This window comes from Ischnura elegans, chromosome 1 (genome assembly GCF_921293095.1).
Source record: "Ischnura elegans chromosome 1, ioIscEleg1.1, whole genome shotgun sequence".
Classification (NCBI taxonomy): domain Eukaryota; kingdom Metazoa; phylum Arthropoda; class Insecta; order Odonata; family Coenagrionidae; genus Ischnura; species Ischnura elegans.
Window position 1 is genome coordinate 91,643,417 of NC_060246.1, and position 19,256 is coordinate 91,662,672.

At 39.0% G+C, this 19,256-nt stretch overlaps 1 protein-coding gene across 1 annotated transcript in view; it reads right to left on the bottom strand.

The window, feature by feature from the left end:
* LOC124165887 overlaps nt 1–18,815 on the bottom strand; it is a 174,538-nt gene extending 155,723 nt beyond the window's left edge. Inside the window, exon 1 of the mRNA XM_046543430.1 lies at nt 14,494–18,815. Within this exon, the coding sequence (XP_046399386.1) occupies nt 14,494–15,421 (928 nt within the window). The 5' untranslated portion in view covers nt 15,422–18,815. The remainder of the gene's footprint in view (nt 1–14,493) is intronic.
* Between the last annotated feature and the right edge of the window lie 441 nt (nt 18,816–19,256).

Consider the following 19,256-nt stretch of genomic DNA (forward strand, 5'->3'; position numbering starts at 1 on the left):
TATGCAGATGAGGGAAGCGGAGGTTTTCATTTGAAAGGTGGCTGCTGGTGAGGGGCGGCTGTGATAGAAGGTCGCCGTGGGGCGATAGGGGAAGGGTTGGCGGTCTGAGGGGACTTGTGGTGGGGAGGGATATCTGAATGCGGGAATGAAGGCAATGGGGTAGGTGCCTCCACGCACGCACATCTCGGACGGCACACAACCGCTATGGAATCACTATCCGCAGCAGGACGGCAAGGAATGTCACGGTGACTGCCGTGCGACGGAGGGATGGAAAACTATCGACTCGATATCGAAGTATTTTCTTTGAAGAAAATAATTTGTAATAGGCCAGCCATGGATTAATTAAATTTAGGGCTTTAAAGTTCCCCATTAGCAATTTGCAGTCTCATTAATTGCTGAAAGACATTGAGTGTGAATCTCTCGGAATCTAGTGATGAAGAACTAGGTAGTTTCACCGACGACAACGTTGAATTTATACAAAAAAAATCACAGCGAAAATGAAATTATTTAGATATCTTTATAAATTTTATCAGTTCTTCTTTGGGTACTTATTAGAGCACAATACTGAGAAGATAACCGATACTAATTTCATCCGCACCTTTAGGAAAAGGGAGGAAAGTTGTATCGGAATCCAATCTTTTACCTGTTCTTAATGAAATCACTAAAAGGGGGCACAAAATTACTTCCAATGCAGAAGGAGGATTGTGGAAACTTAAAATATTCTCCACGTAGCACCCTTGTAAGCGTCGAAGCCTTCCTGAAATAATGTACGTCGCCAATTTCTGTTCTAGGGCTTTCTCTTGAATACTTAAATGATAAAAATTACAATATGATTTCATTCAATACTTTTTGTGGAAAAAATAAAATAAGCAATAGAAAATGTTCAATATTGGAACATAGTTTAGCCTTTGGGAAAAACTCACATTTTAAGATCACCGACTCATAGGTTGCCAACGATATTCATACATTATCGAAAAGGGTTATTGTTTTGCTTTAAATATTTATAGTAAATTCTGCTTTTGCTAATAACCGCACAATAATTCTACTTGGCAACTTTCCCGTTGCCGGAGATATTTTTCAAATCCCATTATTTGTAAATTTAAAGTTACAAGTAATGGTGAAAATAATTTAGAATGTATCGAAACCGGTCGTGAAGTAAAATTAAAGTATTTGTGTACAATTTCCAGTAACTTTTTATTTACTTATCTGCGACAAGTCCACCAGATTACAGAAACAACTTTTATTCATCATAAAATGTTATGAACAAGACTATTCGTAAATAAACTGTGTTAATCACAGTACACTCGTAAGATTTTAGTGCGGTGCTAGAGCGAGGGAGGAAAATATGGGGAAGTTTTAGCCCGACGGAGGCCAGTTTAGTGATCGAGTGTGTGTTGGTGGGATATGGCGAGTGGAAGGATGAGTTGGGATTGAATTTACGAGCTACTGTTCACCAGGGATATTGGAAGGATAGGGTTAGAGAGACACGATGGGATGGAGGAAGGGGCGGTCGGGGGGTGAGGGGAAGGCTCGCGTATGAGGCCATTTTCCATATTCAATCGAAAAGGGTGTTGGGCTGAGGGATCGGTGGGTGGAGTTTACGAATCGAGGCTCGCGCGAAAGAAGTCGGCTCCGTGGGGAGAGGTTAAGAAATCTACATTATAGCTTTCATTTTCTCTTCATTAATTATATACTGTACAATAGAAAATTAGTGCCTTATAATGCGTTAGAAATGTCCATATTTTCGAAAAAAGATTTTTTTCTTTGAAATGTGTTGCGTTTTACAATATCGAACAATGTCAAACGTTGATTGGTGTCTTGAAGCATAGGTCTTCAATAATTTTAATGCACATCTTTGCCAAAGTTTCGTTATATTTATACAACTGTATTAGGGCTTTCTTTTATAAGAAAATTGAATTTTTAATAAGCCCTAATGGAGGTGTATAAATTATCGAACGTTATCAAAAACATTTTCATTTTAATTCTTCAAGACCTATTCTAAGCCACTAATCAACATTAAAAATTGAGGTCAAGAGGAAGACAAACTTAACTTTATATTTAACAATGGTGATTCGCCTTCATTAGGTTAATACAAAGACAAAGGTTGTTTCTTAATTTTCCAAATGCCCTGCACGCAATGGATAATTACGTCAAAACCACGTGGAAATTATCAAATATTCATGACAACAATGAAAAAAACGTTTTTGAAAAATTTGTTTCCAATATACTGTTTCTGCCTCTTGAATTTGGAAATTATTCTCAGAACATCGTAACATCGTATCTCGTATTTAACTGCATTAAGTTGTAGAATTTGAGTTTTCCCGGCGTATGCTCTGCAGGAAGAGTTCTCGGGTTTCCCACCGGGTGTAGATTTGGGCCACAGGTCCCAGCGTTTCGATGACTAAGTCCACCATCGTCATTCAACACCTGAAGACGATGACGGACTTAGTCATCGAAACGTTGGGACCTGTGACCCGAATCTATACCCGGTGGGAAACCCGAGAACTATCCCTTCACTGCATTAAGTTGTTTACATATATTTTGGAATCAACCAGAGGGTATCAGTTCACATTATTTGTTGAAATACCATCTCCGAGAAAATGTCAGATATTAAGATGGCAGGTGCAATAATTATTGCAGTATACACAAGTCGCACCGAAGTAGAATTCAAGTTAGAAAAAATTGTATTTCTCTGAGCTCAATATTTGTGGAGACCCTGTGGGTGATCCGGTGTTCCGAGTATGATCTTCGAAATTGAGAGGTGAAAATATCTTGCAAATGCCTACATTTTCGATAAAAGAGTTTTTAACCTCGCAATATGTTGCTTAGTGTAATATCAATAATGGATATGTGCTGTCATTGGATAAAACTAGAGACACAGGTTGTTACGTAATTAGCAATTTCTCGCTCGAACTTAGGAATTACGTCAAAAACATGTCCAAAATTCACACTAAGATCACTGCAAGTATTTTAGACGTTTAAGTATGAATGTTACTCCTAGTGAATTTAATATATCAGATATTTTTTATTAAATGTAACAAGGATATTTTTGTAGACTACCTTTACTTATACTACTCTTTCTATCGATGACTGCATTTTTGATAACGTTAATGGAGTTCCTTCACGTTGTTATTCTTTTTACAATACATACTAAAGTTAACGTGAGCCAAAATATACTTGTGGCATCTTTTGATTGCTACGCGAGTCTCTGCCCCTCATATGCTGACCAGCAAACAATATTCTCAAAATCAAATTTGAATTCATCATTAATAATTATGATTAAATTATATCACGGTGGAGGTAGGTGACTCCATATACTTTGTCTGTAGATTTTTATAGATATATGAGTTCAATCTGTCATAATTTAATTCCAAAAATAATTATTATTCTGATGATATCACAACAAATTATTTATGAACATTTCACCATCGAATCGCAAATAATGTCCTTCACGTTATGGTAAATATGATAAGCAATTGTTGGTGTCCATAATTACATATAAGAGAATTCTAATAGTTTTTCGGTGGATTTAATGTTCAAACTGCGAAATTTACTATAGTTTTGGGAATGGTCATCACAATTATCGGCATCGGGAATTATTTTCGTCTGCGCCAAATGATATTGGTAAAAATTCAAAAGCTACAACCTATAAAAAAAACTCTGTATCAATAACTTTCATGCAGTTTTTGTAATACATTAAGACGCTATTCATGACCTTAAGGTGAATAATTTTTTATTTAAATTTAAAAAAACCCATCGAATTGCTTTGATCGAATTATTAAAGGTTCAAAACATACCGTCATAAGGACTCTTTCTCAAAAATTAATAAAAATTTCTTACCTTTCTAGTTCAGGATTAGACGGCACGGCAGTGGAAATGTTATATAATTTCGAATAATATGTAATATTACTATTACCTTACAGGTATTTTTGCGAAAAATAAATGAATAAAATCACTTACCACCTAAATGGTGAAAAACAAACATATGGCGGTAATAAGACAGTTTATTCAAGTATTGAAGGTACAGAGGTTGCTCCGCATACTGATGGGGCGTATGATTTATCGAGAGGTCAGTCCATGGTTGGTTGATCGGTTTTTGGGGGATGATGTTGCTGCAAATACGATGACCCTGAGCGTGATGGTTTTATCTTGTATAATGGAATCTGCCCGGATCTCAATTCGGTGTTTTGACGATGAACGATGCTGGCGTTTGGGATTGATGTGTTCAGGTTTTCGTAGCGCACCGGGGTGTTGAATAAAGTCGAGTTCCGAAAGGAGAGGAAGCCTTTTTAATATGCATTCGTAATTTTAATTCGACGGGGCAAGTCCGAGGCCTTTTTTATTGCGCATGAAATTGAATCGCCTGTAATTGAATGCGGATGTTTTGGCTTCGGACAACTCTGTTATTCAATTTTAATTAAAATGCCCCTCATTAATTTTCACGTTGCTATTATAATCCCGCGGGGAATTCCATTATTTGGAGATAACTCCGTTAGCGTTCCGTGCATTGGCCTTCGACGGTTTAACCAGACCTGTTTGGCGCAAAAACTTCGCCGCTGCGACGTGCTATTTTTAGAGCGGCGCCAAAAGCGATAGTAACGGCTGAGAGTGGCGTGGTGCAAATTAAACTTTCTGAATCCTAATTAAGCCGTTACGTAATATGGGTGCATTTCATTAAAATGTTTGCTGTCATCTACCCAGGTTATACCAGAGTTAATGGCAAATGCATAAGAGTTAAAAATTGTTTATTTAGGATGCAAAGAGGGATAATAAATACGTGTAAAAAGATCTGATTGAGGGCTATTATGAATTAGGAGAATATATATAATAACCAGAGATAGTAACGTTAATAAAATCGTGTTTAATTTCGAAACACAGGTAATCAATATTTTATGTAATTACATTTAAGTAATCTAACGGCAAATGTTCCGCAATATCTGCAATGCCTACTGAATAACGCATGGTTAGGACTTACTTTGCTGGCAGCTAATGTTTGAAACCTCCCGCTTTTCAAATTCGCAGTTTACTGAAAAACCAAGCTATATATCCACAAATTTACAAGTTACATATATTTTGATTTATATAGATTAAGAAATTTCTATTTTAGTAATGCCTAAAGCAAAAATACCAGTAAAGTAATAGTAATATTGTAAAATTTCAGAAATTACATAACATTTCCACTGTCATGCATTCTTATTCGGAACTGGAAAGGTTGCAAATATTTATCTACTTTTGGGCAAGATCCTTTTTGATGTGTGCTTTGAATCTTTAATGATTCGATCACAGTCATCCATTGGGTTTCTAAAATTTAAATTTAAAAAATTATTTACCTGAAGCTCATGAATACTGTTTTAATTTACCACTAAAAATGCATGAAAATGATTGATACCAAATCTTTTATATAGGTTAAAGCTTTTGGCTATTTTCCAATATCATTTACCGCTGATAAAAATTATTTTCCCGTCCAGACCGCAACTTTACTAAAATCTGTTTTTATCGCACGTCATTAAATGTCTACATTATGGAGAAAGAATGTATATTTAATATATTGAATGATAAATTTTTGGAATTTAAAACGTTCTTCAAACCAGAAGCTTATCACCTCAGTTAGATTAAGTTGATAAAAGAAACTATTTTCTCTCGGAAAACATAAAATCATCTATGGCTGTAAAGCGACGAAAAAAACACGGATTTTTTAAATGAAAAGAAGCTTGGAGAATTATTTCAGATGGGAAAAATTCCCAGAAAATATTAATAATTTCAAATAAATACCACGTTAGTACTTGCAAATGCATCTATATGATCAATAATGTTTTATTTCTCACGCATTACTTTGTATAATGGATTTAAAAATTTGTTTCCTTTAACATTCATTAATAATGTTCTCGCGTTCCTAAGTAGATTTCCGTCATATTGTGAGATAATGTGTCTAGTCGCTGTCTGAAAGACAGATAACTATAGAATGGAAATTATAGATTTTCATACTAATATTTGACAAGAAAAAAGGATTTAACCTACAACATTATCGATCAATATTGTTATTATTGATTATTGAAAAAAAAATCTTATCTATTGTGATAGTAATATTTTGACCTAATATGACAGTCGTAACTTCGCACGTAGTAATAAGGAAAGCTTTTTGTGGGGAAGGTCTTTCGAAAAGCAGCACGTTCATTATATTCACGGTTTACTTGAACCAAATCAATTGAAATCAAAAGTTTACGCCTTATTTCTCGGTTTCAAGAAGTCATTTAAAACGGCACCTCCCCTCCCCCCAAAGAAAAAACATTTGCGCCAATTTTAGTCATGTGGGTCAACGAAAACATTATAAAATGGTTACATAGCTTCCGGAGTGATAGTAATCATATCCTAACAGTACTAAATATAAGGAAATCCACCGCAGTACATTTTTGGAACGTTTAACTGTCGTCATGTAAACGTTGTGGATGGAGTTTACATTAAGGCAGCACACGAAGTTCCATATCTGGGACTGCAGACCTATCGTGGGAAACACGTATTAGAGAAATGTCTAGTAGAGCCTTAAAGAGGCAAGGATTCATCAAGGTTGTTGGGAGAAAATACTCGGATAAAGAGTAAAAGAAAGGTGCTACTTCGTACTACACTGGCCACACCTCGAATACCCAGTAATCGTGTAGATGAAATATTTAATCCATCGAAGAAAGATCCACCAACTACGTAAATGCATAGTAATGCGACGCGATTCATCGAGAAAATCTAGAACAGAAACTTGGAGGCTACAATCTTGTCTTAAATTGCTTGACAAACTTAGAAGAGACACCATAAGTGAAACAGAAAATGTCTTAGGATCGCGTTATATTTCCCGGTCCAAAATAATGATGATATATTTAGCGGAAGGAATAGGCACAGGAATTATTTCGTCCGTGGAACAATAGAGTCCGTTTCATGAATGCTAGGTCTCTAATCTGTAGTCAAATCAGACACAGAACCCACGTAAAGTTTTTTGTTACTCCGGACAGGCAGGTATCCTAACACCTCTTGATGTGGCTCTTAACGTAACTTATGGATATATGGACTTGTATAAGAGAAATAAATTTAAAAGGGTAGAAATAGGTAAGTTAGTTTATAATTTCAAAGTATTAGCTATTTTATGACTATAGTTGATTTGAAGTTAATTTAAAGGGCGTTGAAAAAAGAATTTTGCATACAAAATACCTCTTCAAGTGCCTCTTCATTGGTCATGCCAAGTGCTCTTGGTATGACCAAATCAGTAATAGAGTAATAATTACCAAAGATATGCGAGTCCTGCATTTGATACGCGCGATCTTATTAGATTATATTGGAGTGGAATAATTTTATGAATGGTCATAAATTGGATTAAATCTGCATATTCATCCAATCTAATTGAAATAAATCGCCTTTGGAGTTACCGTATTAAACGTTCTGCGCCCTATAATACCATTTTTATGGCATTCTTGCCATTTGAAGGTATGGGTCTTTCTGATTGAGGTTAATTTGGTCTCTTAAATACAAGAACGACGGAGGAAAACAGTCTGCTGTGATTGTCGTTCCGTTATATGCATAACACTGAAAGCATTCAGTAACCAGTAAAATCTATTACTCGTTAAATATTCATGTGCAAATACAGTATTATCAAGTCAAAGATTCATTCAAAAACTTTCTGATTGTTATAAAATAGCAGAACTGTATGGAGGAGGAAGATTAGGGTAGAAAAAGTTGATATTTCCGCAGAAAAAGGCAGCTACGTAACTCTTAACCCTAAGAGGTCCAATAGTACCTAAGGTTTTTTGTACAATCGTTTCATATATGAGTTATTTTGCGAAGAGTGAGAGTGTGAATGTATTAGATGAATGGGGTTGAAAATAATATGATCACGATGCTCTTTACTAATGTAGCAGTAAGCTCTATTATATCGTACGTATGGTTTATAGGCTTTCAAGTGAAATTATTCTGGGCATAGCGATCGTTGAGGTTAAGACCCCGTCCTTACGGCACATCATGTGTCATACTATGACCGCCTCTTGAGCGGCGGCTTCTCTTGTCCGTCATAGCCTCTAGTCCACGGAGGCCTTAAGGCGGCTCAAAGGGGCTCCACTCTCCACGAAATAATCCTTCCTGTCGGATACTCGGAAGGGTCCAGGGCCATACGCATTTCCGCCGATTAGGGTGTACTCCCTCCTCGCTCATGCCTCCCACTTTCAAGCTGCTTGGTTCGTCTTTAAATTAGCATTTCATCCTTTACCTTTCCTAACACCACAGGCTTCTGCAATCATTATTTAAATTTTCTGACGTAAAATAAAATAAAGGCTTCGTGTTAATAATTGGAATTTGTTTAATATCGCCATTCCCTTGTCTGACAAAATTTGAGGAAATACGCATGCTTTTTATGTGACTATCTAGAAAGCCTTTCATGTAGTTACAGTGGGTGAGTAACTTTCTTAAATAAAATCCTAGTAATAAATAGAGTGTGAAGAGGGAACTATGTAAGGAAAAAAATGAAAGGGAGGAGGTATGAGATGGATTATTGCATTGCGAAAGTACTGATTCCTTTCACTATTAAATGAGACACTGAAACCTATAAGAATGTAACTGATAACCTCAGGGTTGACTTTGTAAAACCTCTCCATATTGGAGATAAAGGAGTAAAACTTTTTCAGGTTCACTATTATAGTAATTCATAATAATGAACCTGACAAAAAAATCATAGTTCATATTCAAAATACTGAACCTGACAAAGTTTTACTCCTTTATTTCCACACTAAAAATGTCTTCCATGTTAAGAAACAATGGAGGAATTCTAATAAACCTTGTATGCAAGAAATGATGCCTGGGAGATGATTAGAAGTAAAAGTAAAGCAAATTCAATTCAACTTTAAATTCAATTCAAGCAATGTTATAAAAGTTTATATCGTCACTTTTCTGATAGACTTAAGATGATTTAGATCGTCAATTACATTTCAAAGTACATGTTATTTAGTTTAACTTTTAAGTGATACGGTTGACTTTCGTTTTAAGCGTCATAAAATTCTGTATGATAGCTAATTTTTATACCAATATTCATGTCTTAAATACTTGTGTTGATTTTTAAAAACACAGTCCCTTCAGATTAACCCAATTTAGTTTATTCATGTTCCAATGGATTTCGTTGAGTAGAGATGAAGATTTATTTATCTCATTGACTTTCATGGCTAGAGGTTAGTTTTGTGAATGCCTTTGGTTAGAGCCTATTTGGTGAAAATTTTATTAGATTATCTCGTTTTAGTGATACCGGCATTTTAAGGCGTATGTATTTATAAATTCTCAACGTTTCAAATTTTCAAAACCACTGATATGAACTCTTGGCGTTGCCAATCAAAATTTCACTGTACACTTACGCATTATTTCCCTGAAACTATTATATTTATTTTTAATTATAACATTTAAACTATATATATAACATATTTATCAAAAGATACCTCGGAAAGCATAGCATTTTTCCTTCCTTTTCATACTTTACTCGGTGAATAAGTTTTTCAATCACAATAAATGTTAATAGAAAGTAAATAAAATTTCAAATTTATTCTAATACAACGTTCTTTATTCTCTTTTGGTGGAATATATCGGGAAAAATTAATAAAACAAGGCATTTCAAGACAAAGCCTTCACAAAGTCCGTCATCAATATCTCTCTTGCCAAACGTGAATTTTTGGACTACGAAATGTCAAGTCGCGTTAAAAAACTTTCATAGGATACAAATTTTGTGTGTACTGCCCTATTTGCGGTCCCTTAAATGTATAGCACGGAAGAGAACTCATGAATTGTCGTCCTCCCAAAATTCATCATGCCATTCACGTAGGCTCACGATTTCAATTATGTCATGACTTTGTTTCTAAGAAGAAACAACTTTTTCACGTAGTTCTAATAAAAAACCCGGGTTTGTAAAAGCAGTTTTCCCCTAACTAAAAACAATGGCAACGCAAGCTTATGTGTCTCATAAAGGTACAATTCTCTCACGATATGTGGTTTATTCCTTCTTCTTCCATCATATTTTCTCTCACTCCATTGCTTTTTTGTTTACAAATTTTACGTTACTATCCGGCTTTGAACTAGAAGTATTCTGCAAACTAAAGACATTTCCCACGCTAGCCATATGTTTCTCATAAAAGTAAATGCTTCAATATATGCGGCAAGGGGACGGCATCGGGGAGATCTAATTTTATCCTATGGAAGACGGATTTCTGATACCACTTCTATCGCATTTTAATCGGTTTTCAAAAATGTCCCTGACGTGATGATGAGTGCAGTGCGATCCGATTTTTTCCTATATTTTTCGGTATGTTCTTTTCAAATGTTAGGAATAGCATTGAAAAGTAATGAATTTGATAGATCACGTCAAAATATGTGAGATTTTTGGTAAATAACACTAATTATGCCTTATTTTCCCCTTGGAACCCGGATCAATTTGTCTTTCAGCGACGTGAGTGGCGACTTTTGTGAATTCGTTTAAATGCGCGGTGGGTGACAGCACATTTAGAGGCTGGCTTGAGGATAATCTTATGTAAAATTCGTTATATGCGGCTGAATAGGGTAGTTTCCTTCATCAAAGAAAACGAAAGGCATTGATTGGGATTCGTTACCCACCATTAGTGTATTCATAATATACAAATTATTTGGTTTTAGAAATACCGGTTTAGGCGAATAGCAATGGTCAATTTTATCCTCATTTGAAAAGGGCCAGATTGGCGCCCATGCGATGCCGCTCCACGTGACGTCACAGGGACCTAGTTTCTATACGATTAGACAGGAGTTTTAAAGCGTCTGAGATTACCAATGCATACATGAGGCACAGAGCTCAGGGAAACATGTCTTAATAATCACCTATTAAAACTAAGGTCGGAAAGTTTTCTTCATTTAATTAATAATCATTATTTAAGCCAAGCGCTACCAGCTAGCAGGGTACTCTGCTACCTACTAGCAGGGTACTCTGCTACCTACTAGCATTCTGCATCGTATCAGCGCTCTAAGCCTCGCCCCAAGGTCACCTCACTTGCGGCGGCGGGAACCAGAACGACGTCACACGGAGTTTTCCCATCATTCATAGTTAGCCGTCGCGTTTTCGCGCGCTTGAAATTTTTCACTTTGCATTTAATCGCGAAAAATAGATATCGTCATTTAAAAATCTAAATGTGTGAAATAGTAGGAGTAATAATCTTTCGATTTAGGCAATAAAGAAATAATAGGAAACCACCCTATTCCTCCTTCTTCCATCATGTTTTCTCTCGCTTCTTTTTTTCCTTTCAAATGTCACGTTACTTTATGAAAATGACTGTTTTTTGCCATTACCGACTTTTTATGACAATCTGCAGCACTATATTTCAGCCTGCATTCAATTCATTTACACGTAAAACGGACCAAAGTCATTCGGAAAATGTTTATCGCGGTGAAATATTTTATTTTTTCGGGGATTTTTGAAGAGGTCGCTTTCTCTGTCTGTTTGGGCTCTTGTAGAGCGGCGCCACCGCCTGCCTCTTGCGCTGATCTCGCAGTGAGTCCTTTCACCGTTTGCCACTCCCAATATGAGTAACGAGGGAGGGAGGGGGAGAAGGTGGGACGGGGAGGAAAAAGAGGCGAAAAATCTCGCTTTCATTTTATTTTTCATTCGGTCCCGTTCCTCATGAATGTTTTGAAAAATCAACAGGTTTCAGCCTCCCCTTATTTATCCCACCGCAAAAGACCATCATTGTATTCGAAATTTCATAATTTGAGGACTTTTGAGAAATTATTAATGCTTCGAGTAATAGAAATTCATTAAAACACCATCGAAGGAGAACCCAAAAAAAATAAGTATTTGAAGTATACATACATTCTTACCCTACCTATCTCTTTCTGCTGGACGTATACAAACCATGTTCCACTGCCAATTTTTCAAGAATGAATTCCTCGATTAAAAGCACTTAGCGATTGTCCAAATTTCATACAAAGTAATGGATATTCTTGGTTATAATCAACGTTACCTCAAGTGTATTTAAAACATTTAAAGAATTAAAAAAACTATAAGAACACTTATTGGAAAATATTTTCTTTTTAAATAATATCTCTCTTAACTCAAATAGTCAGGAGTATATCTTGTAAATTCAATCCCATAAAGTACAGCAACAATATCAGGATTTTATACCACTGCCAATGTTCACATATTATATCAAATTCCACGCAAATGGGATGAATATATCTATACATGATCATATGCTACAACTATGATGCGAAGTATGGAAAAAAATTTATTGACTCAAATATTTTTTTCCTAGTATCGGAGTAAACTGATTAGCAAGTCTGAGTGCCCTACAAATTTTAAAACATTACGAAGTAGCGCGAATGGATGTTGTAAATTTATGGTGTTCAGACAAGTCGAGAAAGCAAAAAATATCCTTAGACGAAAGGGATGTTTCTCTTTTTGAGCAAACCATGTTACGCTTTGATAATGGACTATATGGTATGATATGTATATTCAGCTAGTCCATGTTTATCTTGAAGTTATCTCCATTCCACAAGTAGGTGTTCATTCGTCACCAAACAACCCACTTGTCCCTAATGGTGCGAATGACCTGTTCTCTGTCGCCCTCTCCAAATAGCTTGCAACCCTACTCTAAGTTTGTCTTGTTGCTCGGAAACGAATGGGGTACACACCAACTCTCACCAGGATACCAGCCATTGGAGACATGCAAAGCATACACCAGATCCTTTGGCAAATCGCCGTAACACCGATGATGAAAATATTTCCTCGCAAATAACCGTATGAGGAAGGAATTTTAGCTCTGTTTAGTCCGAATATTCTTTAAGCGAAAGTAAAGGTGTATTACCTGGACCCGAAGGATGGGCAAAATAAATATTCCCTCATCAAATTCTCGCCCTGCCTAACATTTGAAGTGAAGTTGATGGCGGGTAAATTAACTTTGTGGAAGTTACGCATGATAGAATAAAGTAAAATCACTTTGTACTTTCCACATAATTCTAATGATTTGCGACCGATTTGAAAGTACAAAATGCCTTTACTTTATCTTATCATTTAAAATGGGTTAATTCTCGCAGGAGGATGATTTAACATCACATAACGTTAAAAGAACAATCGAATGCATACATTCATCTAATTATATATTTTTGTGTGTTATTTACCTGAGGTTCATGGCATTAAATTTTCGAGAATTTTCCGTTATCAGTGCCTTATAGGCATAAAACATTCAAATTTCCAGATTTTTTCCCCAACATTGGATATGCTATAAAATAATTACTTTCGATGTGCTTTTACGACATCCCGTGTTGCGAGTAAAATTATGCTGCGGTACATTTTTTCCGTACGGTTCGTATGAGAAAAACGGGTTTTAACGAGGGCATTTCTCCAAGTTGAAGACACTTGTGACGCAGGCTTTAATCCTCTTGCACAAAAACAACCCTCTCACTGCATGCGGTATATTTATTTCTCACATATTTTCCCTCGACTGATTCAGCTGTCAACCCATTGAATATAACTCATTTAACACTAAATAGCATTTTAAACTCGTAAAAACAAATCACAACTGTTTACGTTTAACATGTTTTATAGAAAAGTACGAGTGAAAAATAAGTTTAGGAAGCGATGAAAAGCGCTTGCTATATAGAAAAAAGTATCTCTATTTAAATCTCCTCCCCCGCATTTGCGCCACCATTCTATTAAAATTTCCAGATTTGAAGATTTTTTACTTTTCATTCCAAACCAAACTCCAGTCGTACAAGTGTGAAATCCAGTGTGCTTCGACAGATCACTACTACCAGATAAAAAATTATCTTAAATAGCCGTAAACACCTCTTGCTTTCATGTATAATTGAAGGAAATTCCTAACTTAGGTCATAACTCGCGGCTTTCTTATCAAGCACCTATAAGATAATTCATTCAAGAATCCTAGTGTTCATTTAAATGACAACCGAATGGAAATATAATATTTACTTCATTGTGACTCACTGTTCCTACCCTCCAGCAAATTGACGAAACTCATGAATACCTATATTTTTACCTGTAGCTTATTTTGCTGATGAATTTCTACAAATGCTTGTACGAATGAAGGGTGATAAGTCAAGTAGAACATTTTATGGCAATCCAAAAGTTTATTTTCTTGGTCCCTCTTCACGTTTATTCATGACTCTTTGCCTTTCAGAGGGTGTTTTAAAACTTTGTTCCAGCATAAGCTAGCTCTGAAGATCACGCTACGGTATTGTGGTAACTGCTTTCCAAAGTTATGTAACTCGATGTTCACCCTACTTTGATAATCGGTGTTTGGCGTGTTTATTTAGTTATTGCGTAATTGTCTAAGATAGCTGTTTATAGTGCATTACTGTGTCCATAACTTATGAAAACGAAGAAAGAAGGTCATTTGCCCTCCCTTAGCCCCCCACTCTTCGCTCACCTCTGCTAACCGTATCGTAAACACACGGCACATGATCCTACTAAGTAATAGCATGCATGAAGCGATAATGGCGACTCACCGTTGAGCGACACACACAAAGTCCAAATCCCTCCGTGCATCGGCACCAGGAAGATGTAGACGACCGAGTCCCGGCGCTGCCTGTGCACGTACGAGCCGTGAGTCCTCCGCTTCACCCTCGTGGCGGCCGGTGGCCCGCCTTCCACCCGCACCAGTCCCGTCCAATCCGAAGTCACGGACACTGGCGAAGTGAGCTCACTCACGGCCGACACCAACGACGGCGGACCGTGCGACAACCAGCCCACCTCCGTCGCGGCCTCGCTCAACGGTGGCGAGGTGGAGGTCGTAACAGTCGGAACGACCGTTGGAGGAGGAGGCGACGGAGGGGGAGGCGGTGGTGAGGGGGGCGTGGAGGGACTTTGAGGGGTCATCATCGTGGTAGTCTCCACCACCAAGGGTACTGGGAGCGGAGAAGTCCTTCTGAGGGGCATGGCCTGCGGGGAATTCACACCGGGAATGACCGGAGGCCCTCGGGTTATCGTCACTTTCACGGCCGCCCCTCCGAAGAGCCAGGACAGGGTGTGGCGGACGGCACCCGGAGGCAAAGGCGGAGGTGGTGTCGTCGAGGTGGAAGTGGGGAACAGGGGAGGTACCGTGGAAGCGGACGTCGTTGAAGAAGATGGGCTGGCGGTCGTCACGGCGTCCATCATGTCTTCAGTGGTCCCTCTCGAGGCGTTGTTATGCCTCCTGGCCACCGCCTTCACCGTCTCCGGGTCGAAGTGGATCTCCTCCCAGCGATCGGTCATGATGGCGGCGGCGAGGAGTGCGGTGGCGGCCGAGGTGAGTGCCAGCGTGCCCAGCAGGAAGACGGCGCTAGGCTGCAGGCCGCCGCTCCGCGCCCCGTTGCAGCAGCAACAACAGCAGCAGCAGCAGGAGGGCGCGTGGCCTCCGCGGCGCTGCGGCGGCTGCACCCCGCCGCGCCCCGCCATCGGCCTCGCCGCCGCGCCCCGCGGGCCGTCCCTCACGCGCGGGATAGTCAGCCTCGGAGCGAGGAGCCGGTCAAGCCGCCCAGGGCATTAAACGGACGTACGAGGGTAGGGTGTTTACAGGTTCTTCGGGCGATGAGCCCAAGCGGTCTGACCTTATTCTCCCCTACTTTTTCCTTAGGTAGATTAGGCACAATGAATGCTATGATTTTTGTTCACGATTCAGACTTGGGTACGATGGGATGAAGAGTTTTACTTCTCTCTCAAAGATAAATAACAAGTTACCCTTTGGTTTTATTCCGGTAAGTCACTTCTTGCGTTGCCAGTAGACTGGATTTTACGCGGGGTTTTAAAAAGACTAGATATCACGAATAAGACACAACTGTGAGGATATAATTGTGCCTTTACTCATCCACGAATAATTAGGTATATCACAAGAAACAAGGCCGTTTTCTTCTCCTAGCAACTCTACCAATGCACTTGCCGGTAGAATTTCGGCTACGATGGCAACACCTGAACATTCGGTGTTTTTCACGCACTGAATTCTTGTTGGACCGAAGAAAATCGAAGAAACTTTATATTTAATTTTTGAACAGTTACCTATTCAGTCATTTAGCCGGCGGAAACACTGCTCTTTATTGCCTACGTGGACATCGGGGGAGGAGTAAAAAGACATCACACACATGAACGATGAAATGACGATGTTTGATAATACAAGTTTTTGCGGAGATTTGTTTTTGTAATTTTAGTCGGTCGAAAGAAAATAATCTTACAAACCGGTGTAGATCAAATCCGTGCTGGTCTAAACGATGGAAAAGGAGAGATAGGACAAATTTCCACCAAGAGATAACCGGCGAGAATCCTGCCCGTCTGGGTCGCCCCTCGACCTCCTGCTGGTCAGGCCACCGGTGTCGGAGTATCGCCTATCCCCTCACTTCTCGCGGGAGATGCGGGGAAGGAGGGATGTTGGCACGTGGTGTGTTGACTGTATCTGCGCATCTGTGAAGGGATGACACACGACGGATGGGGAAAGACGCAGAAGAGAGAGAGACGAGGAGAGCGAAGGAGGGATGGCTTACGAGGGAACTCACGGAAGCGTATGTATGTGTGTTGGTGCTTGGGAAAGGGATGAGGCGTAAGGTTTACACGCGGGGTACACGAGGGAGAGAGTGGGGTCGGGCCGAGGGGGATGCCGGTAAGGGAGGGGTTTGGTCCAGCTGGTGGGGGATGATACTCTACCTTCCCCACGACACCAGCGCTACCTTCCGCGAGAGAGTGAAGCACACACACACACACAACTTTCCCCCTTGAACTGCCCTCCCTCTGTGCCTCCCACTACCGACTCCCCGCTCCTTCCACTGCCCCGCTGGTGGCCGGCGACGTCCGACGCACTTCCGCACAATCCGCCCGCGCCCGACACAGGCGCCGACGCCTCGGTCGGGTAATCATGGCTACCCCCTTCTCCTTCGGCGTAAAATCACTGCCTATACCTCTTATACAACCTTGGTAATCCTTTGAGTACACCACTAAGCGTACGACTAACGAGGTTAATTACCTTGCAGACTCACCTAATTTTGGAAAAAATCTAGACGTAATCTAGTGTTCTCCTTTCTTAGGGGCTAGTATAAGAAATGAATCGGAGAACACTTATTGTAAACTAATCAGTTATTTATACTCAAGAGATGGAATATTCGGGAAGCAAATTGACTATTGCGAGAACTTTTCCGTTATCTCCAATAATATGTTAACTATTGTATGGACTCGCAGTAAAAAAAAAAACTGAATTTCCACTCAATGGTTGTATAATGACAACGTTTGATGGATGGAGGTAATTCGTTAATGTATTTTATTTCAACAATAGTCGTAAAGCTGATGAGTGAACTATTGTAATATTTCCTCAATCCTCAGCTAATCAATGACGAAGATATTTGTGCTACAAAGTACTTTCAAAATTTCGTGCTAATTTTTATGGACCGCTGAATATACCTTCACAATTTAGCCGTTAAAATTTACTTTGTTTTGACCATCTGGACGAACCATTATGTTTGCCGTGGTATTTTTATTCTACTCGAAGAGAACTCAAATATTTTGGTACATAGAATATAATAATCTTAATTAGGATCTGTTTAGCGGATGTTGGAAAGATTTGTTTTCAGTCGTCGTTTTATTCAGAAATCGGTATTTTTATACTCGTGCCTTTTTGTATTAAATAAATCTGAACAATCGGATAAAATTACGGATATTTTAAGTTAATGACTGTAAAATTGGATAAGAATAATTGATATTTAATTAATTAACTTCAGAAATGTCATAATGCACAGCTCTAGAAGGCATACGCTTCGAAGGCAATTTTGAACAACTCTTGCTTTGATCTATTTTCGGAACACCAATAATTGAGCTCAAGGTCGTTGACCTGAGATCAAAACAAAATTGCTCCCGGATACACACAACTATCTCCTCGTGAAAACCATATTCTTCGTGTGGAAATTAAAAAGAAAATAAAAGAAAATTTCGATTCTAAAAAGGTTAGAATTAGACCTTGAACGGTTAAGCAAACACCTTCCTTCCTGAGAGCGTTTTAGAGGATTCCCCCTCTACTCAATTTGACCTCCACCCTCGTGGACACGAAAATGAGTCGCTTCCGGCAGATTACCCCAAATCCCCCGAATATCTCGGTTTCCTCTCCTTCTCACTCGATAAAAAATGCAACGTCCCGTCACGAAGCAACAACCTCCGCCGTGTTTCTGAAGAACCCTTCCTCAAATCCCTTTTCGCCCTCTCTTGAATCCCTTGATTTCTCCATAGTTCCATCAAAATCGCTCCACAAAGTGATTGAAAATTTTTATATTAGCGAAGTAGGAATTTCATGTGTACTCTCCGATAAACGTGGCTATTAGGCGGAATGCATTATGCATTGGCAATGTAGCCAGGAAGGAAACGTCAATGCTCTGATAATTTCATGAAATTTACATTCAAAGTTCCTACTGAATTTCTGGCTTTATCATTTCTCTCACAGAGATAATTTATATTGAAAATTGGAAATATTTTACGAAGAACAATATACAATTTGTTGATTCGACCCGCTCCACCGCATAGTGAGATGATTATCGGATTATGTCACGTGATTGGGTGAGGAACGTTCAAGCAGAGGATTAGGGGGAGGAATCAGGAGAATGTGTTGATGGGACACAATGGGATTATTCCGTGTGTCGCACTCACTTATTACTGTATGCGATCTAAACTTGGGAGGAAAGAGAAGGTCATGCAAGTCACACGATACCCTGGAAGCACGTGTGTCCTTTCGCTTTATACCAATAAAAATAGGTAGACGGAAGGGAAAAACTCACCCCGAGCGAACACCCTTGGGATGAGAGGGTACTATTTAATTCGTTTATAACGTTTATCCGAGATATTCGTCGATTGAATACAGCATGAGACTTAGTAGATGTGTTCATATGTGTGCTGCCAAACTCACCCCGATCCTAGAGAATACCTTGGGATGATAGGATACTATTTAATTCGTATATAATTTTTCGCGCCTATATCCGACAGATTCATTGACTGAATGCAGCAAAAGACTTAACAGATGATTTCCAAATTCCTTATTGTCGAACGTAGTCGCCTTATGGGTGATCGTTTCAATTGAAGTGGGGAAGGCACGTATTATGCATATGCGTGCCGTAGTCTCGCCGCCGAAAGTTCCTCTCCCAGCCAACTCGACAAGGCGCATGAGAGCCGGACTGTCTACACGGGCTCCCAGAACGCCCGCGACTGACCACGTGGGCTCTGATATCTTCCCCTCTCCCCCTCTCTCTCTCTCAATATATCTTTCTCCGTC